Source organism: Dendrobates tinctorius, unplaced genomic scaffold (genome assembly GCF_039654945.1).
Source record: "Dendrobates tinctorius isolate UK_male_01 unplaced genomic scaffold, ASM3965494v1 ptg000062l, whole genome shotgun sequence".
In the NCBI taxonomy this organism is placed as follows: domain Eukaryota; kingdom Metazoa; phylum Chordata; class Amphibia; order Anura; family Dendrobatidae; genus Dendrobates; species Dendrobates tinctorius.
In genome coordinates, this window is record NW_027361730.1 from 23,940,436 (window position 1) to 23,966,298 (window position 25,863).

Consider the following 25,863-nt stretch of genomic DNA (forward strand, 5'->3'; position numbering starts at 1 on the left):
CCTCCCGCTCACTATCAACAGAGCCACCTGCCTCCCTGCATTTAGAGGATGTGACAGCATCTCCACCCTGTTCCACAGAAGCGTTCAACTTTCCATCCCCCAAAATCTTAAAGAGAAAGAAGAGATACCAACCTAACCACGGCCATGAATGACAGTTTTTCAAAATTACTGGCCTTTGAAATGCTGCCATTTTGGCTGGTGGAATCGTACAGTTTAAAAAAAAAAATGTCGGCCTTCCCTGCCCTGCACAAATATGTTTCGGACCAAATCAAGTGTGCACTGCACAACACTATCAATGGAAAGGTCCACATAACCACCGCTACATGGACCAGTAAGCACGGCCAGGGATGTTACATCTCCCTAACTGCCTACTGGGTAAATGTAGCGGTGGCTTGGACAGAGGCGGAAGGCGTTCTACCACCACCTACTATTGGTGGACGTTTATCTGCCCAGGTTCCTTCTTCCTACCCTTCTTCCTTCTCATTCGGTCACAGGAAGACCTGCATCACTAACTTGGGCACAGCCGGGGAAATGACAGCAGGCTGTTCTTAAACTCCTCTGGGGGTCAAATCCTACAACGTACAGGAGTTGTGGACTGGCAGATAATTAGTGGTTGCCGCCGGCGAACCTTATGCCCTGCCTGGTGCAGTGCGATAACGAGCAAAACATCATAGAAGCTCTGGGCCTAGCTGGTTTGTCTTGCATGCTTTACCTGACTCACGTGCTAAACTTTGTGGCGTAGAGCTTCTTAAAAAACTACTCACATATGGCGGAGCTGCTGCTGAAAGTGCGGGCAGTGTGTGCGCGCTTTCGATGTTCTCACCTTGCTGCTGCTCACCTCTCTGTGCTGCAGCATCACTTTTGTCTTCCTGCTCACCAGCTGATATGCAATGTACCAACAAGGTAAAACTCAACTTTGCATATGTTCGAGAGACCCGCATGCAATAGTGGAGTTTCAGGTGCAGCACGCCTGACTGAGTTGCACTGCAAAACAACACCACCAATGAGTGGACCTCCATGCGGGACACGTGCCATTTTGCGCTGCTTTTGAATATTCCACCAATATGGCCAGCGCTGATGACGCCATCATCAGCGTTACTATACCACTTATATGCCTGCTGGAAAAAAGCAATTCAGGCCATGATGAATGGGGTGGAGGCACAAGAGGAGCAGAGCCAATTCATACAGTTATCAGGCCTGTCATCCACACATGGCTCGGAGGATGGATTACTGTCCCAACATCGGCCAGGAAGCTAACTGTAAATGCAGGGGACAGTTTAGGAAAGGGAGGAGGAACAACTGTTCTCGCAGCAGGGTGGCCCTCACATCAGCTCACGGGCATCACTGGAGCATGGCTGTAGTGATGCAGAGTAACCAGACGATATATCTCCCAAGGAGGACAGCTTTTCATTATCTCTGGGTAGCCTGGCACACATGAGCCAATACGTGCTGCTGTGCCTGCACCATGACCGCAGAGTTGCACATATTGCTACCAGTGCTGATTACTGGACTGCAAAAAGTGTGAATACAAGTACAGGCTGGTAGAATAACTACTAATGGCTTTCCCACCTTACAGCACAGGCTCAGTGGAACATCATGGAGGATGAAGTCGCTTACACAGCTGGGGCACCGCGAGCACCTCAGAAGCCAGGGTTAGCATGCCCAAAATGTGAGAAAACTTTGAGCACGCCACATGTCACCCCCATAGCCTTCCCACGTTCTGCACGACAGAAGCAGAAGGCAGCAATACAACAACATAGAGTAAAACTACCTGTCCACACATCTCCATGTACTAACAGATGGGTCTGCCCCGTTTAACTTCTGGGTCTCCAAATTGGACACATGGCCTGAGCTTGCTCTTTATGCTTTGGAGGTGGTGGCCTGCCCTGCAGCAAGTGTACTGTTGGAACATGTGTTTAGCACTGCATGGGGGGGGGTCATCATAGACGGGCGCATCTGCCTGTCCACATCCAACGTGGGTAACTTAACATTCCTTAAAATGAACCAGGAGCGGATCCCATACGACTTGCTACCTGTGGATGACTAGACCACTATAACAGCCTCAACTCTATTTGCCATTCGTTTTATTTGGGGGTCTCCGTCATAAATAAAAAATACACAAATTTGTGTTGACTACCTCCTACTCCACCTCTTACACCTATACTGCCATGTCCACCTCATCTTCCACTTGGACCTGTTCCTCCTGGTTCAAAATTCTTGTTGTTTCTGCTCTGCTTAGCGTAGGTACAGGATGCAGCTGTAGTGAGGGTCAGTATTAGGTTTTGCGTGTGCGCAGTTTTACAAAAACACTGTGCGTACTCTGCACTCGTCTCTGTGATAGTACCATGCGTACCCAAAACATTTTTGAATCTTTAACTGAGTCAGTGGAAGTTGTGTGTTAGGTTTTTCCACTCTGAGGCAACCATGTCTGTCATAGTGCTGTGGCAAAAGGCGCTGTGTGTATTCTTGAATCGGTGTCTGTGGGAGTAGTTTGCCAAAAGCCGTTCTGTGTACTCTGCTATACTGCCTATGGGGGTACTGTGGGCCATTGTCTGGGTATGAAATTTGCTATCGGCTTCTGTGGGGGAAATTTTTAACTGGACTGCCAGTAGCAAACCTCACCGCGGACTTTATTCTCCCCACTTTGGCAAAACTTCACTAGATCTGTTGAAAATATGCAATGGTTTTAACGTTACTGTGGAAAGCATATACTGAAGCAGGATTCCATGCAGCATTAACCCCTTTCCGACATCGGGCGTACATTTAGGCCGATGTCGGACTCCCTCTCCCTTTCATGTGGGCACCGGTGCTGAGCCCACATCTTTCCCAGCACAAGGCAGCTATTTTGAACAGCTGACATGTGCCCGGAACAGCCGCAGGTGGAATTGTGATCCACCTGAGGCTACTAACTCGTTAAATGCTGCTGTCAGCGGCATTTAACATGCTCTTTCCGAAAATCCGCCCATCGGTGACCCCGTCAAGTGATCGCGGGTCACTGATAGCTTGGCATGACAACCAGAGGTCTCCTGGAGACCTCTGATTGTCATTGCTGGCTTGCTGGGAGCGCCACCCAGTGGACGGCGCTCATGGCAAGTGAGTAATTTAGCTACATATAGTTGAACTGATCATCGCCTGTATGTAGCTGAGCCGATCGAGTTATGGCAACTTTTTCTCTCCCATCAAGACTATTGTAGCATGCAAAAGGTAAAAAAAAAAAATGTTTTTAAAAGTTCAAATCACCCCCCTACCCCCCTTTTCCCCATTCAGAATAAAACAAAAAAAAAATCAAAACATACACATTTGGTATCGCCACGTTCAAAATCGCCTGATCTATTAATAAAAAAAAGATTGACCCGATCGCTAAACGGCGTAGCGAGAAAAAGTCAAAACGCCAGAATTACATTTTTTTGGTCGCTGCAACGTTGCATTAAAATGAAATAACTGGCGATCAAAAGATCGTATGTACACCAAAATGGTATAATTAAAAATGTCAGCTCGATACGCAAAGATAAGCCCTCACCCAAACCGAGATCACGAAAAATGGAGACGCTACGGGTATTGGAAAATGGCACAATTTTTTTTTTTTTTTTTTTTTTAAAACAAAGTTTGGAATTTTTTTTTCACCACTTAGATAAAAAAGAACCTAGACATGTTTGGTATCTATGTACTTGTAATGACCTGGAGAATCATAATGGCAGGTCAGTTTTAGCATTTAGTGATCCTAACAAAAAAGCCAAACAAAAAAACAAGTGTTTTTTTTTTTTGCAATTTCACTGCACTTGGAATTTTTTTTCCCTGTTCTCTAGTACATGACACAGTAAAATCAATGGTGGCGTTCAAAAGTAGAACTCGTATCGAAAAAAAAACAAGCCCTCACACGGCCATGACAAAAAAAATAAAAAATTTATGGCTCTGGGAAGAAGGGGAGCGAAAACGAAAATACTTCTGGGGGTTAAAGTATGCTAGCCCTATGAAGACCACTTTCTCTTGTCCTCTAGTGCAGATGTGGGAAAAGTGCAGGCCACATCCAGCCCTCTGGCTGTCTCAGTCCGGCCCGTGAACTGAGACAGCCGTGAAGCTTGAAACCAGAGGTTCGCGGGCCGCACCATGCCCGCCCGCTGGCTCTCTCTGTTGTCTCCCTAGGTACAGTCAGCATTGGTGGAGGAGGGGCCTTCGGCCACTTACTCCACCAATCAGCGTGTGAAACAGCTGACGCGATGACATCATTTCATCGCATCAGCTGTGTACCGCCGGAGAGTCAGCGCACCGGAGGCAAAGCACCAGGGAACGGGACCGAGGTGAGTATGTGGTGTTTTGTTTTTTTTTTTCATGTGTATGAACATGGGGATTCTATTGGGGTGACAGCACATGGGGATTCTATTGGGGTGATAGCACATGGGGATTCTGTGGGGGGTGACAAACAGCACATGGGGATTCTATGGGGGGGTGATAGCACATGGGGATTCATGGGGGGTGACAGACAGCACACGGGGATTCTTATGGGGCTGTCGTGCAGCACACGGGGATTCTTATGGGGCTGTCGTGCAGCACACGGGGATTCTTATGGGGCTGTCGTGCAGCACACGGGGATTCTATGGGGCTGTCGTGCAGCACACGGGGATTCTATGGGGCTGTCGTGCAGCACACGGGGATTCTATGGGGCTGTCGTGCAGCACACGGGGATTCTATGGGGCTGTCGTGCAGCACACGGGGATTCTATGGGGCTGTCGTGCAGCACACGGGGATTCTATGGGGCTGTCGTGCAGCACACGGGGATTCTATGGGGCTGTCGTGCAGCACACGGGGATTCTATGGGGCTGTCGTGCAGCACACGGGGATTCTATGGGGCTGTCGTGCAGCACACGGGGATTCTATGGGGCTGTCGTGCAGCACACGGGGATTCTATGGGGCTGTCGTGCAGCACACGGGGATTCTATGGGGCTGTCGTGCAGCACACGGGGATTCTATGGGGCTGTCGTGCAGCACACGGGGATTCTATGGGGCTGTCGTGCAGCACACGGGGATTCTATGGGGCTGTCGTGCAGCACACGGGGATTCTATGGGGCTGTCGTGCAGCACACGGGGATTCTATGGGGCTGTCGTGCAGCACACGGGGATTCTATGGGGCTGTCGTGCAGCACACGGGGATTCTATGGGGCTGTCGTGCAGGACACGGGGATTCTATGGGGCTGTCGTGCAGCACACGGGGATTCTATGGGGCTGTCGTGCAGCACACGGGGATTCTATGGGGCTGTCGTGCAGCACACGGGGATTCTATGGGGCTGTCGTGCAGAACATGGGGAGGCTATGGGGATGACATGTAGCACATTGAGAAGCTCTGGGGGTGTCGTGCTGCGCATTCTGAGGCTATGGGGGTGACATGCTGTGCATGGAGAAGCTATGTGGTTGTCATGCTGCACACGGGGAGGCTGCTATGGGGGTGTAATGCTGCACACAGGGAGGCTATGGGGGTGACATGCTGCACATGGTGAGGCTATGGGGGCCTTTTGCAGTATATGGGAAGGCTGAGTGGGGTTCATGCAGTGTATATAGAGAGGCTATGGTGGGCCTTATGCAATATATAGAGAGGCTGAGTGGGGCTCATGCAATATACGGGGAGGCTGTGGGGGCCTCATGCAGTATACGGAGAGGCTGTGTGGGGCTCATGCAGTATATAGGGAGACTGTTGGGCTCATGCTGTATATAGGAAGGCTGTGTGGGGCTCATGCAGTGTATAAGGAGGCTGTGTGGGACTCATGCAATATATAGCAACGCTGTGTGGGGCTCATGAAGTATATGGGGAGGCTATGGGGAGACTGGGGCTCATGCAGTATATGTGGAGACTGTGTGGGGCCTCATTCAGTGTATGGGGAAACTGGGGCTCATGCAGTACAGGGGGAGGCTGTGTGAGGCTCATGCTATATATGGGGAGGCTGTGTGGGGCTCATGCTGCATATGGAGTAGGCTGTGTGGGGCTCATGCTGTATATGGGGAGGCTGTGTGAGACTCATGCTGTACATGGGGAGGTTGTGTGAGGCTCATGCTGTATATGGGGAGGCTGTGGGGGGTTCATATGATAAACAGAAGGGGCTGTACTTGGGTTCAAAGATATATAGGGGGGTGTCAGCACACTTAATTCTGCTCAATATTAAGTGATACACTTAATATTAATAAATTAATATTGAGAATTAATTTCAAGCTATTGGTTTGGCCCTCCACAACAGTCATGGTGTCTCATGTGGCCCCTCGGGAAAATTAATTGCCCACCCCTGCTCTAGTGGTTTATGAGGGGGGCTTATGGAAATGTATGTGTTGGGAGCTTGCAGAAGTTGCAGAGCGTGAATTCCTTTATATCGAAGGGTTCAGTTCCTCACACCTGCTCCCCACTATTTCACTTGCTGGTACAGGGAGTGTTCTCTACTATTAGGCCCTTGTTAGGGAACCTGTGTGACTATCACAGTATTCTTACACATAACTCTATTCTAGTATATCCAAGCTAGAGCGTTTTCTCTGTTCTAATCTAATAAATACTGCTGTTTTGTTGACCAGTTAAAGTGAACCTGTCACCTGTTTTGGCCGCTATAAAATGCGGCCACTGCCTTGCAGGGCTTATCTACAGCATTCTATAATGCTGTAGATAAGTCCCTGATCTGACCTGCAAGATAATAAGTTTTATTATACTCACCGGGGGGGGGGGGGTGGCGGGGCGGTCCGATGAGTGTCGCAGGTCCAGGTACGGCGCCTCCCATCTTCTTGCGACACTGCCGTCCTGCTTGCTTCATCGCTCCCGGCATCACACTTCTGCGCAGGCAAACTCCTCTGCCCTGTTGAGGCAGAGCAAAGTACTGCAGTGCGCAGGCGCTGGGCCTTCCTGACATTTCCCGGTGCCTGTGCACTGCAGTACTTTAACCTGCCCAACACAGGGCAGAGACGTACGCCTGCGCAAGAGCGCAATGCCGGGTGTGAGGCAGCAAGCAGAAGGGCGGCATCGCAAGAAGTTGTGAGGCGCTGGACCTGCAACACCCGTCGGACCGTACCGCCTTCCCGGGTGAGTATAATAAAACTTATTTTTCTTATCTTGCAGGTCGGACCGGGGGATTATATACAGCATTATAGAATGCTGTAGATAAGCCCTGAAAGGCGGTGGCCGCAGCTTATAGCAGCCAGAACAGGTGACAGGTTCCCTTTAAGTGATGGGTATAATGCGAGGATTTGCCATTCATTCGTGAACAATAGCGTCTTTGGGGTCATAGAGCTTTACTTACCACTGTTGCCCCGTCACAGTCTTGTCCTGCTTAGTAGAGCTCTGGCCAACTACAGTGCAGGGGAACTAAATAGCAAGGGTAGTGAAATCTGGTATGTATAACGTGGGGCAGACAATTTTAATTAAAAAAGTATATCTATATAGGTAACAAACAGTATGCCACCAACATGTATTACCTACGGACTATAATTGACCAGTTGTACTATATAACATAGCAAAAGGGGGGGAGGACATAATCCAAAATACAACTATTGGTCATAATAAAATTGCTTTATTAGAGTGGTCAGGCAAGGTACAAACCAACATGCTGAAGTGCCATAAAAATATAAAAACATGAACAGCACATAGGGACACAGAGACTGAAGTTACCACTACTGCACATTACAATACTGGAAAATATCTAATGAAAAATATATTGCACTCAATAGAAAGAACATAGTAGTTCCAGGCAACAGTCAAAGGTATATATTCACATGAATCATAAGTTACCTGGACACAATAACAAGAGGCAGGTGGCAACCTGGGGTTCCCTGTGAATATATACCTTTGACTGTTGCCTGGAACTACTATGTTCTTTCTATTGAGTGCAATATATTTTTCATTAGATATTTTCCATTATTGTAATGTGCAGTAGTGGTAACTTCAGTCTCTGTGTCCCTATGTGTTTTTTATATTTTTATGGCACTTCAGCATGTTGGTTTGTACCTTGCCTGACCACTCTAATAAAGCAATTTTATTATGACCAATAGTTGTATTTTGGATTTTGTCCTCCCACTTTCACTCGCAGTTCCACATGACAGTGATTTAGCAGCAACGTGAACACAAAGGTTAATTATCCGTGTTATTACAGCCAGCCCCGGCACTGCAGTGGTTACAGGGCTGAATAACATGTCTGTACTTGTCTGTGCTGCCTATTTAGTTAGTGAACAATTAGGTGTGATTGCAGTATAACCCAGCGAGCGATATAGCGGCACACGGGCTTGTGTTCTAGCAGACACCATGGTATGACACCAGTCTCTTTTCTGATTGTCCTTATTTCGCCACTTGTCCTGTACATTACGTTCTGCATCTGGAATAATTGTATTTCTTCGCAGTAATGAAACTGATCGTTGAAATATGGATTGTTTTTTTTTCAGTTGGCAAAAGATTTGTTGCATCCGTCCTCTGATGAGGAAAGGACTAGGCATAAGAAAAAGAGGTTAGTCCAGAGCCCAAATTCCTACTTCATGGATGTGAAATGTCCAGGTAAGGAGGACTGGTTGGTGATGGAAGTTTGGTTCTTCATTAAGGCTGCTGTGTTGAGTTGTGGTGCTTGAGATTGCACAATGCCATGTCACTGATATTATGTAATCATGCTGTATTTACATGGTACCGTCATATTTATAGGGGTTACCCACTACAATGACAGCCACTTCCAAATTAAATGAAATGGCAGCGGCGTCTCCACTTGTGTGCCATTCTTAGCAGTCACTAATGGGCTGCTGTATTCTCACTTCCTTCAGACGTCCAAGCTTCCTCTGAAGGGAGTAACAGCACAATAACTCAATAGTGTCCTCCGCTTGGCTGCAGGGTTCACGCACCATAACTTCGCCGCAGGAGGCGAGCATAGGGTGTTATTCTTTTCCAGTAAGGAATATAGTATTTAAAGGAAATCTGTCAGCAGGATTTCTCTACCCAAACTATTTATATGTGCCTGTAGCCATTTCAAAGACCAGTCCAGAACAGCAATACATTTACATGGCAGTCCATTCCTCTGTTACTGAGAAATCAGTGTTTGAACTAATCTGCAATTGAGACTGTAGATCTGAAGCCTCTGTCACTCCAGCTCTATTTCCTGCCCTGCACTGCCTCCTACTTCACTGTCTGAAGTCACACAGCATATAGGCTAAGCTGTCAAGCAGAGAAAGTGGCGCAGGTGGGTAATAGAACTGGAGTGACAGAGACTTCAGATCTACAAGTCTTGCATACAGATTTCCTTTAAGAAGGGCTTGTCTTAGTAATGTCATGTGAAAACTGTGGTAATCACCTAGATCTGTTTTCTTACTAATTAAATATTAATTCGCATTTTTATGATCTGATTTTCTTTTCATTCTAAATTTTTTTTTGTTTCTGTATTTAGTATTTCTGTACATGTACATCAGGCAGGCATCTAGCCTGAGCTGGATACAGTATTTGGAGATATGCTTTATATCAGCCACATGACTGTAGAAAATAATAATAGTATGGAACTGATGCATTGACTTCTTTAGGAGAATTTTAAGGCTACTTTCACACTTGCGTTTTTTTGCGCTGCGTGCGCAGTGCAAACGCGCATAAAAATGCATCATGCGGTTTTAATGCATTTTCTTGTTTTTTTGCGCATGGTTTTTGCAAAAAATGCATGCTTTTTTTGCGCTGACATGCGCATGACCATGTGCACGTCAGCGCTCCTATAGACTTTAATGGGTTTTGGGTGAATTTCGTGCACATTGCGTGCGCATGCGGTTTTTTAAGACAGGTCGGACGCACAAAAAATGTAACAGGATGCACGTTGTGTGCCTGGGCGCACACTACAAAAAAACGCATGCACATACAAACGCATGACAATGCGCACCCATGTTAAATATAGGGGAGAAAACGCAAGTGTGAAAGTAGCCTAAGACATGCTCTGTAATCTGGGCAGAGGTCATAGTGTAAGGAGGGGGGAGCTGTGACATCACCAACAGTGGGTACGGAACGTATTCCGACCCCTTTAAATTTTTCACTTTGTTTCATTGCAGCCTTTTGGTAAATTCCAAAAAGTTCATTTTCCAGGATGTCCCTCCTGACAGCACCAGGGAGGACGTCCCTCGCCTCCTTGCAGGGACAGGAAGAGCACACAAAAGGTTAAAAACAGTCTCCACACCCATTCCCTCAGTGTTTCTTCCTGTCCCTGCACGGAAGGATGCACAAGAGGAGTCTGCTTACCGGAGGGGTCCAGGGGGATCGGGCGGCCCTGCCAATCCTTCCTCCCGTGAAGTGGCCCCGGCTCTGAAACCCTCCTGGGAGGGGGTCCCTCAGCCACAGAGACCAGGGGTGGACGAGCCCCCTGGGTAGAGCTGCTTCCTCCCGCAGCGAGGCTCTCAGCTCCGCCGGCAGCAGCGCGGGGACCGGAAGTTGCGTGCAGAGAGACCGCGACGCACTTCCAGTGACGTCAGAGCGCCGGAAATACAGGCCGCCGGCGGGTGCTCTGAAGGAACAGAGCGCGGTATCAGCAAGACAGGCAGCACCCTCCTGTCCTGACCTCGCAGAGGCTCTCAACAGCGATGGAGAACCAGGGCAGAATCGACCCGGATGGGGAAAAAGCACAACCGACAGTGCCCGTTCCCACGACCAAACAGGCGGAGAAAGACCCAGGGAAGCCCAATAAGTGTCCCGTATGCAGAGTTAAGCTCCCCAGCAAGCACAAGAAGTTGCTGTGTGACACTTGTACGGCCAAAGTAATGAAAGGCGAACAGCAGTCCCTCCTATCGGAGATGAGATCGCTGATTCGAGAGGAGGTCTAGGCTTCCGTGGCCACCTTGTCCAGGCCCCAGTGCTAAGCGAACCAGACAGGAGATGGAGCTTAGTTCGGAGGAAGGTTCCTACTCCTCGGAGTCGGATCGGGAAGAAGGCGAACTGGGCACTAGCGAACCGGAGTATGGGAAAAGATACCGCTTTTCCTCTGTTGATACAGACAATCTGGTTCAGGCGGTCAGAGACACAATGCAGATTGAGGAGGTCCAGAAACCTCAGTCCAGGCAGGACATGATGTTCGGGGGCCTTAGGGCGCAGAGGAAAGTAGTATTTCCAGTGAACGACCAAGTGTGAGCTATGGTCCTTGAGGAATGGGAGGAGGCGGAAAAACGTCTCGTGATATCCCGGGACTTTAAGAGACGGCTCCCTTTCAACCCCGAGGACATTAAAGAATGGGAGGTAGTCCCCAAAATTGATGTCCCTGTGGCAAAAGTAGCCAAGAAAACAACGATCCCTTTTGAGGATGCGTCTAGTCTGAGGGACCCCATGGATAGGAAGGCGTATAACCTACTAAGGCGGGCCTGGGAAACATCAGCAGCCTTAATTAAAACAAACGTAGCAGCTACTTCGGTAGCAAGGTCTATGTGTTTATGGTTGGGCCAGTTAGAGGAACATTTAACTAATAAAACCCCAAGGGAGGAAATTATAGATTCTCTTCCGATTATGAAGTCAGCCACAGCCTTCCTAGCCGATGCTTCGGCGGAATCTGTTAGAATTTCCGCCCGGAATGGCTCTTTGTCAAATTCGGCACGCAGAGCCATCTGGTTAAAGACCTGGACGGGTGATGGAGCCTCTAAAAACAAGCTCTGTGCCCTTCCCTTCTCTGGGTTAAAAGTCTTTGGCCCAGCATTGGATGATATATTAGAAAAAGCATCTGATGTAAAGAAAGGGTTCCCTGAGGAAAAGAAGCCTAGGGAGCAGCCCTTTCGTAGACCCGGGGGATATAGAAGGCAGCAGTACTATAGGTACCAGGGGAGCTCTCAGAGGGGTTCCTACGGTAGCACCCACTCTAGAGCTGGAAGATCTAGAGCCCCCCTTCTGGATCACGTACTAGATCCAGGAGAACATGACTATACCAACATAGGGGGTCGACTCAGAGAATTCAGTTCCCAGTGGTCTCAGATCACAAAAAATCAGTGGGTACTGAGGACAATAGCAGAGGGTTACCAAATACAATTTTCACCCCCTCCCCCCGAAAGGTCCATTTCTCCCCGCAGAATAAAAGACGACTCCCAGATGTGGGTCGATGTGACAGAACTGGCAAACTTAGGGGTGGTAATTCCGGTTCCCCGGGCAGAAATTGGGGCGGGCCACTATTTGTTCTTATTTTCCATCGCGAAGCCATCCGGAGAATCCCGTACCATTATAAATCTGAAACCCTTAAATGCCTGGGACACGTACAAAAAATTCCGAATGGAGTCAATCAGATCCACAGTCCATCTGATAGACAAGAATGCCCTGATGTGTACCCTGGACCTGAAAAGTGCCTACTATCAGGTGCCAATTCACCCAATGTCACAGATTCCTGAGGTTTGCAGTAAGACTTCAGAATCGGACCTGCCACTTTCAATTTCAGTGTCTTCCCTTTGGTCTGGCCTCGAGTCTTTACGAAGCTAATCGCGGAAGTGGTGGCGTTCCTAAGAAATCGCGGAATAATCATCATTCCATACCTAGACTACTTCCTCCTGGTGGCGAGATCGGCAAAAGAACTACGGCGACACAAGGAGAAGACAATAGAGGTTCTAGAGTTTCTGGGCTAGATCATAAACAAAGAAAAATCGAACCTAGTACTAGAAAGAAGAAAGATTTTTTTGGGGGGTATTTCTGGACTCCAGAAGCAGAACTTCCTTCTTACCACCAGAAAAACAGACAAGGATACGGGACAGCATGAAAGAACTTCAAAAAGGCCGCGTTTCCATCAGAATAGCCATGCGCGCTCTGGGCCTCATTTCATCCTGCATCCCTTGTGTCCGGTAGGCACAGTTCCATGCGAGAACCCTTCAAAAAGAAATACTGGCCACCTCGGATCGTCACCAGACCTCCCTAGACAAGAAAATGGCCTTGTCTCCAGCAGTAAAAAGATCCCTTGTGTGGTGGATGCAGCGACAAAACCTAAGGAAAGGTGTCCCCTGGATCACCTCCCCCGGCGTCATAATCACTACAGATGCCAGCAAATGGGGCTGGGGGGCTCCTCTAGAAGGCAGAATTCTTCAGGGAGAATGGCCGGCAAACATGCGGTCCACCTCCTCCAACTACAAGGAACTTTACGCCACATGGGAGGCCCTAAGAAGAAATCAGGACAAACTAAGAAATCAACACGTAAAGATTCTATCGCACAATGTGACGGCGGTATCCTTCCTACGGCATCCAGGAGGAACAAGGCATTGGGCACTCCAGGACCTGGCAAAAAAGATCTTTTCCTGGGCAGAAAATACGGTTCTGTCAGTAACAGCCGTCCATCTCGAAGGCTCGCAAAACACAGTGGCAGATTATTTATGCAGGCAGAAGATCTGTCCCACAGAGTGGGAGCTGAACACAGAGATCTTTCAGAACTTATGCCAGCGCTGGGGAAGACCGCAGATAGACCTCTTCGCAACCAGAAAGAATACAAAGACATACAGGTTTTTCTCTCTAAATCCGTTGGACAATCCAGAAGGGGTAGACGCCCAAAGCCAGAAGTGGGGGCAGACTCTCGCATATGCATTTCCCCCGATAGCTCTCATTCCAGCCATCCTCAGGAAGATTCAGGAGGATCAGGCAAGAGTGCTACTGATAGCACCTTATTGGCCAAAAAGGAGCTGGTTTCCACTCCTGGGGATTATGGCAGAAGATCGACCACTCCTGCTTCCACAGAGGGAAGACATCATTCACCAGGGGCCGGTGCTTCACCAAGATCCAGGGAGACTTCACCTGTCAGCCTGGATCCTGGACGGCAGATCCTGAGGGCTCGAGGCCTGTCAGACCAGGTCATATTGACTATTCAGGCCAGCAGAAAACCCGTAACTTCTGCGATATACCACAAAATTTGGAAAAGATTCTGTCTGGATTGTGGCAGGCCCGACTCAGCGGAAGGAAAGCCAAACATCCCAAAGATACTGGATTTCCTTCAGGCAGGCTTTAATAAAGGACTTAGGCCTAGCATGCTGAAGGTTCAGATCTTGGCATTAAGCGCCTTTCTTGACTACCCCTTGGCCTCCCATCCCTGGGTAATAAGATTTATCAGGGCAACTCAGAGGTTACGTCCCACAGTCAGGAGGTCAGTCCCCCCATGGGATCTTAGTCTTGTCCTGCGGTCCCTTTGCTCAGATCGCTTTATCCAGAGTCAGGAGATGTCCATCTCACATCGAACCATGAAGGTAGCATTCTTATTGGCGATCACCACTGCAAAACATATAAGTGAGATACAGGCGCTATCTATCCGAGACCCATATCTCCGAATCTGGGAGGATCGAATAATCATGAGATTAGACCCCACCCTTTTGCCCAAAGTTGCGTCAGTCCAAAACTTAAACCAGAAAATAATTTTACCTTCCTTTTGTGAGAACCCCTCAAATGACAAAGAAAGGGCCCTGCACAAATTAGACATACGCCAGGCAGTTATTGATTACATCGGGGCCACGCAGGGTTGGAGACAGGACCATAACCTATTTCTACTCTTTGGGGGGGAAAAACAAAGGGAGAAAAGCCTCCATCGCGAGATGGATAACATCGCTAATCAGTTTAGCCTATGTCTCAGGGGGTTCCTCCCCCAGAAGGGTTAAAAGCTCACTCACCACGAGCTTTATCAGTTTCCTGGGCGGAAAGAGCAGGGGCTTCAGTAAACCAAATTTGTAGGGCCGCAACCTGGTCCAGGTTGGACACATTCTATAAGCATTACAAATTAGATGTGTTATCTAAGGCCTGTTTCACACTTCCGTTTTTTCAAATCCGTCAAAATCCGTTGTTTTCCGTAAAAAAACGGATCCGCCATTTTTTGCAGGATCCGTTTTTTTGGTCCCATAGAGTTCCATTACGGTTACCGCGGATCCGTCAAAAAAACGGATCCGTTTTTAAAAAAACGGATCCGTTTGCATCAGTTTCCGTCAAAAAAACGGAAACTGATCCGTTTGGCGGACACAAAAACGGAAGTGTGAAACAGGCCTAACCAACAGACTGATTTCGGGAGAATGGTGCTCCAGGAAGTCATCCCACCCTAAGGGGATACTTTGGTACTCTCCCTGGTGCTGTCAGGAGGGACGTCCTGGAAAATAGGCATTAGACCTACCGGTATTTGTTTCCAGGAGTGCATCCTGACAGCACGGATAGTTCCCTTCCCGAATTAATGATGTCATATGTCGTAATATGGTTCTGTAAATAAAGTGTTCAGTTGCATCATCCATGGTGTGGTACTTGGAAAAACACTGAGGGAATGGGGGTGGAGACTGTTTTTAACCTCTTGTGTGCTCTTCCTGTCCCTGCAAGGAGGCGAGGGACATCCTCCCTGGTGCTGTCAGGATGGACTCCTGGAAACATAATTACCGGTAGGTCTAATGCCTATTTTTTTTCTCATTAAGTAAGCTCTGCACTCCATCTTGACTGAAAAAAAACAGAAATGTTGAATTTTTTGCAAATTTATTAAAAAACAAATATCACATGGTCATAAGTATTCAGAGCTTTTGCTCAGACACTCAAACCCTGTTTCCCCGAAAATAAGACACCGTCTTATATTACTTTTCGCTCCTAAAGTTGCACCTTGTCTTATTTTCTGGTTGGGGGGGGGGTGTCTTATTTTCTCAAGAAAAAGAATTGACAAATTTTTTTTGAACAAAAAAATTAACATTTGTTAACATACCAGCGTATGCTGAACAGTAGTCATCACAAAACAGTAGAATCAAATAAACTGAATCGTATCAAGAATTTCATGTTACTACCGTATAATTACGGTATTTCCATGCACAACATGTAAAACAACGAACAATGGTTCATTTACTGATCTCAATATTTAATAACACAAAACAAGATTTATTCAATGACAACCATGTCATCATCTTCTGGAACATCATCATAACAATCCAAACTCTGAAGTTCCTGTGGAATTTCTTGTGACGCCATTTCTTTCAGAATCATTGGCCCATATCTCTCATGTCTAGCAATAGCACTGTCCTTAAATGAGCACTTCTTGTCAAGGTAGCCTGCTCATAGTGCATTTGCAATACAAGTGTCAGTGATTTTCTCCCATGAATTCTTCACCCAAGTCACAATCTCTGGCAGTTTAGGTTTCACAAAGTTTTCACGTTGATTTCTCTCCATTCTGTTTTCTCCTTCGCCTCATTGGGGGACACAGATACTGTGGGTGTATGCTTCTGCTGCTAGGAGGCTGACACTAAGTGAAAAAAAGAGGTTAGCTCCTCCTCCGTCGTATACACCCTCGCCCCTATTGCGGGCGGAACTCCGTTTTTTGCTTAGTGTCCATGGAGGCACACATGTCTGGTTTTGCTCCAGACTTTTTCTTTTTTTTATTTTATTTTTACTATGAAGATGAGACAGGGGCAACGGATCCTATTGAAAGGGTCCGATTTCCCCAAACCATCAACGGGCGAGCACGTGTGAGTATCCCTCCACGTATCCTCTCCCGCGACGTGGGACATAATGCCGGACTTAGCCCTGTCCACCCCTAGGTATTGAAACCATGGGCTTGCACAGAGTCACAAGACTAGTCTGTGCGGCCCCCACTGCTCCACCAACGCTAGACGGTGGTGCTGCATGGCGGCGAACAGTCCCTCTTCTCGCCCCTGCAGGGGGGACGGAGCTAGGGTGCCTGCACCGTCCAGAAAATTACCCCATCCCCTCTACCTGGTGCTCTGGATCTGTAGGGGAGGTTATCGCAGGTATGGAGGACTGGGGAGGGCCCTGCGGCAGCGTTCTGGGAGCTCCATTGAGAAGGCTCCATCATTTCCTTTCCTCCCTACTACTCCCCCCAGGCGGGGGGCCACCAGTGCGGATGTCGGTCCATGGAGCGGCTCAGAGAAGGGCTGGCGGGATCGCCATGGTTGCGGAGCCGCCAGCAGGCAGACGGGTGGGCAGGGGTAGAAATTTGGCCCACGGCTTCAGCCGTGACTAGGCCGCGGGTGGAAGTCCCGCCCCCGGCGTGATGTCCTTTCCGGCGCTGCCCCCCGTGGCTAGGGCGGACGCGAACAAATTGAGCCCCCGGTCTCATTACAGGGTAGGCCGCGACCGGGAGAGGACGTCTCGGCCTACTCAGGGGAGAAAGGAGCGCAGGAGAGCGCAGCGCAGAGGCAGGAGCACATGGGGACACAGGATCTGGGTAAGTGCGACCCCGACCCGGGAGCTGCGCTACGTGCGATTAAAAGGGGGTTTGTTTCCTCCTCCTCCCTTCCCTCAACCCTCTTATAGAAAACAGAGGGGGTTATTGAGCCTGGCAATATGACCGGAAAAGGGAAATTGCACACGTTCCTTTATGCCGCATGCATTTCCGGTGGGACCAGTTTTCCATGAGCGCAGAGTAAAAAATTATGTGAAACCTGTGACACTGAACGCGCCCAGGAGCCCTCCCCTGCGACCGAACCCACAATGCTGGTGTGGGCGGACCGCAGAGGACAAGGCTCGAGATTCCCGCTGTGCAGCGCTCGGAACCCGACGCCTAACAGAACCTCAGTGTCCGTCCTCCACTGCGATCGCGGCCAATGTGCCAAGCCCCCCCAGAGTGGGCCCTATCACTGTCTAAGTTCATGCAATTGAGTCTCTTCAGGCCTCAGGTGGGGGCAGGAACAGTGGCTCGCCGGCCTTAAAGGGGACCTCCACCTCACAATAGCCTCCGGCCTTCAGGGGCCGCTCTCACTCCAGGCACACCCGAGGGAAACGAATCCACACGGTGTCGCCCAGTCCATCCGGTGCCTTGGCATCCGTAAGTTCTGCTTCTCGCTCCCCGTCACCAGTGTTTGATAGCGAGCAGACCTCAGAATTCGACTCAGACGAGCCCCTTGACCTGGATACTCCAGCGTCACTCAAGACAAGGTATCCGTTTGCTTCGAACCTCCGTAAAAAATGGATGGAATCCCCGATGGTGGATCCTCCGGTTTCGTGCCTAGCCACTAAGACCCTGCTATCCGCCCCTAGTGTTTCCTCAATTAAGGATCCCACGGATCGCCTTATAGAGAGCTTAGCTCGCTCAGTATATGTGGCGTCAGGGTCAGCGCTCGCTCCCTCATTCACAGCTCAGGCTAGCCACGGGTACCAGAGTGTTTACAAAGGTTATGGCAGTTGTCATGGCCACACTGCATTCTTGAGGCATAGTCGTCTTACCTTATCTGGACGACCTCTTGGTCAAGGGCCCGTCAATACGGGCATGCGAGGAAAAGCTCAACATCACGCGAGATACTCTTGCCCGCTTAGGATGGTTGGCAATGCAAAGAAGTCATCCCTTGTGCCAGCTCAGAGGATCTCCTTCCTAGGAATGATCTTTGACACTTGCCGAGGGTTGGTAATTCTCCCTCAGGAAAAGGCGCTATCTCTCCGGAAGAGAGTCCGGACACTTTGCCAACCAGTCCCTCATACCATCCGATCCGGGATGAGAGGATTCTAGGGAAAATGGTGGCAGCAATGGAAGCGATACCTGTCGCCCAGTTCCACCTTCGCCCCCTGCAGCACGCCCTCTTGTCAGCCTGGGACAAGAATCCTTTCACGCTCGATCGGCGGTGCCGACTGTCTTCTCAAGTCAGGCAGTCGCTCGGATGGTGGATAGCCAGTTCTTCTCTGGCCCAGGGGAAACCTTTCCCCCCAGATCATTGGCTGGTAATGACAACCGATTTCAGTCTCCTCGGTGGGGGAGCGGTGTTTCACCACCACACAACCCAGGAACGGTGGTCGCCACAGGAGGCACGCCTCCCGATCAACTTATTGGAGATACGAGCTATTCGGCTGGCTCTGCGGAAGTCTCATCACTTTCTAGCAGGCCGCCCCGTCCGGATTCAATCGGCCGCCACGGCGGTGGCTTACATAAGTCATCAAGGGGGCACCCGCAGCAGAGCAACCATGCGTGAGGTGGGGCTTGTTCTTCAGTGGGCCGAAGCAAACCACTCGGTGATTTCGGCTGTCCACATTCCGGGGCGTGGAAAATTGGACGGCAGACTTTCTCAGCTGGCAGGGTCTTGCATCCGGAGAGTGGTCTCTACATCCCGAAGTTTTTCAGCAGATTTGTCAACTGTGGGGCGCTCCGGATGTGGACCTGATGGCTTCCAGAGTGAATGCCAAGGTGCCCGCATATGTCGCTCAGGCCAGGGACCCGCAGGCATTCGCAGTGGACGCGTTGGTTCTGCCATGGAACCAGTTTCGCATCCCATATCTATTTCCCCCACTGCATCTACTTCCGAGAGTCATCAAAAAGATCAAGACGGAAGGGGTGCCGGCGATTCTGCTGGCCCTAGACTGGCCCCGTTGAGCGTGGGACGCAGATCTAATGCAGCTGCTCGCCGACGTTCCTTGGCGCCTGCCAGAGCGCCCAGATCTACTGCCTCAAGGGCCGATTTGCCACCCGAACTCAGGGAGCCTGGGTTTGTCGGCATGGCCATTGAATCTTGGATTCTAACCCAGGCAGGGTTCGGGAGCGAGGTGGTCGCTACAATGATTAGCGCCCGGAAGCCTGCTTCAGCGCGAATTTTCCACCACACCTGGAAGGTGTTCTTTGCTTGGTATCGAGGCCGCGGTGTTTCTCCACTGAGATTCTCGATCCCCAACATCTCGGCTTTTCTCCAGTCGGGCTTAGAGAGCCGGGATAGCTCAGTCAAAAGAGCATTAGACTCGGGCTTTGCCCCAAGTTCCCTCAGGAGACAGATATCGGCCTTATCCGTCCTGTTCCAGCGCAGAATTGCTACCAATTTGCAGGTGAAGACTTTTTCATTCAGGGAGTCTCCCACTTGGTACATCCCTATAAGGCGCCTATGGACGCCTGGAACCTTAACATGGTCCTAAGTGTTCTGCAGGAAGCTCCATTTGAACCGCTTCAGGATATCTCTTTGAGGTAAATATCCTGGAAAGTGGTGTTCCTAGTGGCCATCACTTCCATCAGGCGGGCTTCAGAGTTGGCGGCCCTATCCTGTCGAGCTCCGTTCCTCACTTTCCATAAGGATAAGATGGTGCTCAGACCAACCCCTCCTTTTCTGCCGAAAGTCGTGTCCTCTTGTCACATTAATGAAGATGTTATTTTGCCTTCATTTTTGGAAAGGGCTCTTCACACGTTAGACCTGGTAAGAGCCCTCCGGAGGTACGTGTCGAGGATGGCACCCTTTCGTCAGACGGACACGCTGTTCGTGCTCCCCGAAGGGCGCAGGAAGGGGCTTGCTGCCTCAAAATCGACCATAGCCAGATGGATTCGTTTGACTATTCAGGAGTCTTACCGCATTAGAGACGCGCCGATTCCAGCAGGGATCAGGGCGCACTCTACCCGGGCAGTGGGCGCCTCTTGGGCGCTTCGGCACCAGGCTTCGACGGAACAGGTTTGCAAGGCAGCAACGTGGTCCAGCCTGCACACATTTGCCAAACATAATATCCATGATCAGGCCTCGGCGGATGCGAGCCTGGGTAGGATTCTCCAAGCAGCGGTGGTGCACCTTTTAAATAAGAGGTGCATGTAGCTTGGATCGGTGAGTCAATCTCCCACCCAGGGACTGCTTTAGGACGTCCCACAGTATCTGTGTCCCCAATGAGGCGGAGAAACATGGATTTTTGTGATAACTCACCGTAAAATCCTTTTCTCCGAGACGCTCATTGGGGGACACAGCACCCACCCTATTAGCCAGTGGGCTCTGTCTTTGTTTAGTTAATACGCATTTATGTGAGATAAGGGTGGTCCTTGTCTGGACATGTTGTACCTGTATGAAGGCTGATTTTGTTGTCCTCCTTCTGCTTTGGCACCAAACTGAGTTCCGCCCGCAATAGGGGCGAGGGTGTATACGACGGAGGAGCTAACCTCTTTTTTTCACTTAGTTTCAGCCTCCTAGTGGCAGAAGCATACACCCACAGTATCTGTGTCCCCCAATGAGCGTCTCGGAGAAAAGGATTTTACGGTGAGTTATCACAAAAATCCATGTTTCAATGTAGTAATTGATTTCCACACACAAATTGTCCTTGAATGGCTTGTTAATGGCGATAAAGAGACTGGAGATAAGCCGTCATTCCTGCAGGAATCATTATTTGATCTATTTTTCTCTCATTAAGGAAGTTCTTCATGTCTTTGGCGCGGTGTGTGCTGGCTGTTATGATTGAGTCACCGAGGAGGAAAAAACAAAACACAAGCTCAGCCCAGAAAATCTGAGAGGTTGGAAACTAGCGGATTGCAGACCCCTAATCCTATCACACAACTAGCAGTAGCCATGGAGCGTTCCTACGGTGATCCTAGACACCTCGTCACAGTCGGAGATCTAAATAAGCCTAAAGAGAGAAAAGAGAAAAACTGACTGCCCCAGAGCAGACCCCAAAGCAATAGGCAGCCCCCAACATATAATGACTGTGAAACAAGATGAAAACACTAACAGATAGAAAGATAGGTTGAGCAAACGAGGGGGCTCAAGCTAACTAAAAAGGACAGGGCAGAAAAGCTGCTGTCTGCAATCCGAGAAAACCCTGCTAAAAATATTACCAACACAACTGATAAGCAAAAAGGACCCTGAAGTCACTAGACTTCAAACCCTATAGCAGCACTCAGAATATTCTGAAAGCAGAGCAAAAGAGAACACTGATCAAGGAATAAGAATCCAGCACACCCCCGGCCGGGGATGGCTGAACTCAAAAAAACAAGGTAAACAAAACCAAAACTAATAAGTTCAATAGCAGAGCAAAAACTTATCTTTGGGAAGCAGCAATCAGACTGGTCTCCAAGAATCCAGCAGAGAAATCACCAGCCACTCAGAAGGGCATCGGCTGCCTTATATCCAGTCTGAAATTCCTGTTACCCAGTCACAATCCACCTGATCAGGTGTTTGGTTTCTTTCATTCAAATCAGCCTCACTACCTTCCTTCACCAGAAGAGGGAGATCCACGGACACAAAAGGTGATTGAATAGATGAGCTCACAACAGCTGGCTGCATCCCAGATCAGATTTCCTCTTTGGCTCCCTCGCATAACAAGCGGCAGCATTAAATCGACCCACTTCCTTATAACTGCTTGGGTGGCCCAGGCTTTTTCAGCTTCAAGAATATAAATGCCTGAAACAATCAATCTTGTCTTTCTTGCCCTTTGAAATGAGTAAAGGTGTGACTTTAGTGCCATCCAGACCCATCGCCAAAATACAGGTAACACGTGCACTTTCATAAGCAGTGGAGGGAACGTACACTGAGGCGGTACCTCGTTGTTTAATTGTTGTTTGAGATGCTTGGCCCATAAACACTGCAGTTTCATCCATGGCAATCATGTTGGAAATATTGTATTTAGAGAAGTCAGCGTCATCAACAAAGGTCTTGAATGCAAATGCGCGTTTAATAATTTCAGCATCTTCCAGCCTAAAGAGTGTTGTGGATCTTCTCAAAGACAGTTCACTTCGTTGAAGGAAGTTATCCAGCCAGTGTTGTGATACCTTGAATTCTTCAGGGGAAATTTCAAACCGTGGTGCCATTGTAAGGGCAAATTCTTGAATCTGAGCCCTAGCCACAACCAATGTCTTTGCTCTCATGTCAGCAACCCACTCACAGATCAGGTCTTCCAGCTCGGAATATAATGGTTGTCAACCAGATCCAACCTTGCGCTTTTTAGCATTTCTGCTGTCCACTTGTTGACTGTTACCGTAATCTGCTCGCCATTTTTGGACCTATCGGACACTCAACATTTTCTCTTTGCAGAATTCAGTAAGATTTTTGCCCCAAGATTCTTCCACGATTCCTTTTTTGTACTCGACGGAATAGCTCTTTCTTTTAGCGCTCATGTCTAGGGGTAAAAAAATACCGTATCACCATTGTTTACGGTATTTTACGGTAATCACAGTGACTGGCCCAGCCAGAGCCCTGACCTAAGCCAAATTGAGCATCTCTGGAAAGACCTGAAAATGGCTGTCTACCAACGTTCACCATCCAACCTGACGGAACTGGAGAGGATCTGCAAGAAAGAATGGCAGAGGATCCCCAAATACAGGTGTGAAAAACTTGTTGCATCATTCCCAAGAAGACTCATGGCTGTACTAGCTCAAAAGGGTGCTTCTACTCAATACTGAGCAAAGGGTCTGAATACTTATGACCATGTGATATTTCAGTTCTTCGTTAATAAATTTGCAAAAATTCCTACATTTTTTTTTTCAGTCAAGATGAGGTGCAGAGTGTACATTTAATGAGGGAAAAAAAACTTTTTCGAATTTACCAAATGGCTGCAATGACACTAATAGTGAACAATTTAAAGGGATCTGAATATTTTCTGTACCCACTGTGCTGCAAATGGTGTAATCCTGTGTTATCTTTATATAGGCGTTATCTTTCATTGAAATCCTGCCCTTGATAATGGAAAAAAAAAGTAAAAGTTAAGGGAAAAAAATATATATATTTTTGAAAGCTAATTAGAACATAAAGACGTGACTAAAACAATATAGAGGTTAAAAACCCCATTAAGTTAAAGTATAACATTACAGGTGCATGATATCCAGATAATACCTTACATACAAAGTCAAACTGCAGCTTAGCTTGAGCACAGTTATGCCATTTATAATGATGGATCCAAGCGTTTTATATTTTGTTTAGGTAGATTTCTATACCAGTTTGTATTGATTAGGAGTGCACTACAGATGACACTGCTGAGACCTGCAGTATTTGGCACAACAGGGAATTTGTATCTGTTAGACTATGTTCACATATTCAGGGGCAGGGTGGATCCATAGATGTTCAGGGCCTTCTGGTGCCGCCGAACTTTATAAAAGTTTGGTTACCAAAACCTTACTTGAATCCGGACTCCATTCAAATGAATGGGGGGCCCGAAACAACCGGCTGTTCCCACGCTGTCATCTGTGTGACAGCGCGGGGAAAAACAGGCTCTGATCGGCGGTAACTGACATGTTACCGCCCGTCCCGGCGCTGCAGTCACACCGATGACAGTGTGAGCAGCCAGCAGCTGTGATCGGCGATGAAAAGGTTACTGCTGGGCAGGCGTCGGCTGATGAGTACTACTCTCATTAGCATACCCCTGGTCTCCCTGATAGCAGCAAGAGCAGGTACGATGATGAATATTCACCAGTCAGCGCCTGTTTTTCTTTCATTTGTAACGGATCTGTTTTTTGTTTACGGGATACAGTAAACAAAAAACGGATTTGTTACAAATGAAAAAAAGGATTGCTGAATAACGGATCTGTTTTCTAGATAGAATCATAGAATCGTAGAGTTGGAAGGGACCTCCTCGGCCATCTGCTCCAACCCCCTGCTCAAAGCAGGATTCGCTAAATCATCCCAGACAGATGTCTGTCCAGCCTCTGTTTGAAGACTTCTATTGAAGGAGAACTCACCACCTCTTATGGCAGCCTGTTCCACTCATTGATCACGCTGTCAAAAAGTTTTTTCTAATATCTAATCTATGTCTCTCCTCCCATTCAGTTTCATCCCATTGATTTCCTTGTGCAAATGAGAATAAAGATGATCCTTCTACAATGTGACAGCCCTTGAGATATTTGTAGACCGTTATTGTCTCCTCTCAGTCTTTTCTTTTGCAAGCTAAACATTCCCAAATCCTGCATCCTTTCATCATAAGACAGGGTTTGCAGACCGATCACCATTCTGGTCGCTCTTCTGAACTTGCTCCAGTTTGTTGGTCTTTTTTAAAATGTGGTGCCCAAAACTGGACACAGTATTTCAGATGAGGTCTGACCAAAGAGGAGTAGAGGGCAGTAATGACTTCACGTGACCTAGACTGTATGCTTCTGTTAATACATCCTAGAATTGCATTTGCCTTTTTTGCTGCTGCATCACACTGTTGACTCACAGTCTGTGATCTATTAGTATAACAAAGTCTTTTTCACATGAGCTGTTGCTTAGCCCTATTATTCCCATTCTGTATATGCTTTTTTCATTTTTATTGCCCAGATGTAGTACTTTGCATTTTTCCCTGATAAAAACCATTCTGTTACTGCCCACTGCTCCAGTTTATTTATATCTTTTTGAATCCTCTCTCTTCTCTAGTATTAGCTATCCCTCCTAGCTTTGAGTCATCAGCAAATTTAATCAGTTTACCCTCAATTCCTTCATCTAAATCGTTGATAAAGATGTTGAACAATACAGGGCCCAGGACAGAGAACTGTGGTACCCCACTTGAGACATTCTTCCAACTGGATATGCAGCCATTTACGACCACTCTTTGGGTCCAATCACTAAGCCAGTTATGAATCCACCTAACAGTTGCCTTGTCCATTCCATACTTAGTCATTTTTTCAATAAGAATTGTGTGAGATACTTTGTCAAATGCTTTGCTGAAGTCAAGATATACTATATCTACAGCATTTCCCTGATCCACCCAATCAGTGATTGTCATAGAAGGAAATTAAGTTAGTCTGACATGACTTATTAGTTACAAATCCATGCTGACTCTGTTTAATCACTTCATTCTTATCCAGGTACTGACATACATGTTGTTTAATAATTTGTTTAAACATCTTTCCTGGTATAGAAGTCAGACTCACCGGCCTATAGTTGCCTGGGTCCACCTTCTTCCCCTTTTTGAAGATAGGAACAACATTTGCTCTTCAGTCTTCTGGGAATTCCTGTTCTCCAAGAATTTTCAAAGATTATGGAGAGGGGTTCAAAAACTTCTTCTGCTATCTCCTTCAGTACTCTGGGGTGTAATTCATCTGGACCTGGAGACTTGAATTCATTTAGGTTAGCTAAGTGTTTCCTCACTATCTTTCTGTTTATAGATATCCTGGATTCTTCTATTCCCTTAATGGGACAGTGAAGAACAGTTGATGTTACATTTTCTTTCTGAGAGAAAACAGATGCAAAATAGGAATTTAAAAGTTTGGCCTTCTCAACATCCTGTCTTACCATTTCATAATTTTCATCCTGTAAAAATCCTATAGCATCTTTGACTTTTCTTTTACTTTTGACATATCC

The 25,863-nt window shown here is 47.9% G+C and overlaps 1 protein-coding gene across 2 annotated transcripts in view; it reads left to right on the forward strand.

The window, feature by feature from the left end:
- Positions 1-25,863, forward strand: part of RPS27L (ribosomal protein S27 like) — a 51,336-nt gene that overhangs the window by 22,198 nt on the left and 3,275 nt on the right. The window contains exons 1-2 of one of the 2 annotated variants that reach the window (XM_073579396.1): positions 8,113-8,266; positions 8,401-8,509. In XM_073579396.1, coding sequence (XP_073435497.1) covers positions 8,264-8,266; positions 8,401-8,509 — 112 coding nt within the window. In that variant the 5' untranslated portion in view covers positions 8,113-8,263. Of the gene's footprint in view, positions 1-8,112; positions 8,267-8,400; positions 8,510-25,863 lie in introns of those variants that run through there. The other variant, XM_073579395.1, reaches the window with a different exon arrangement.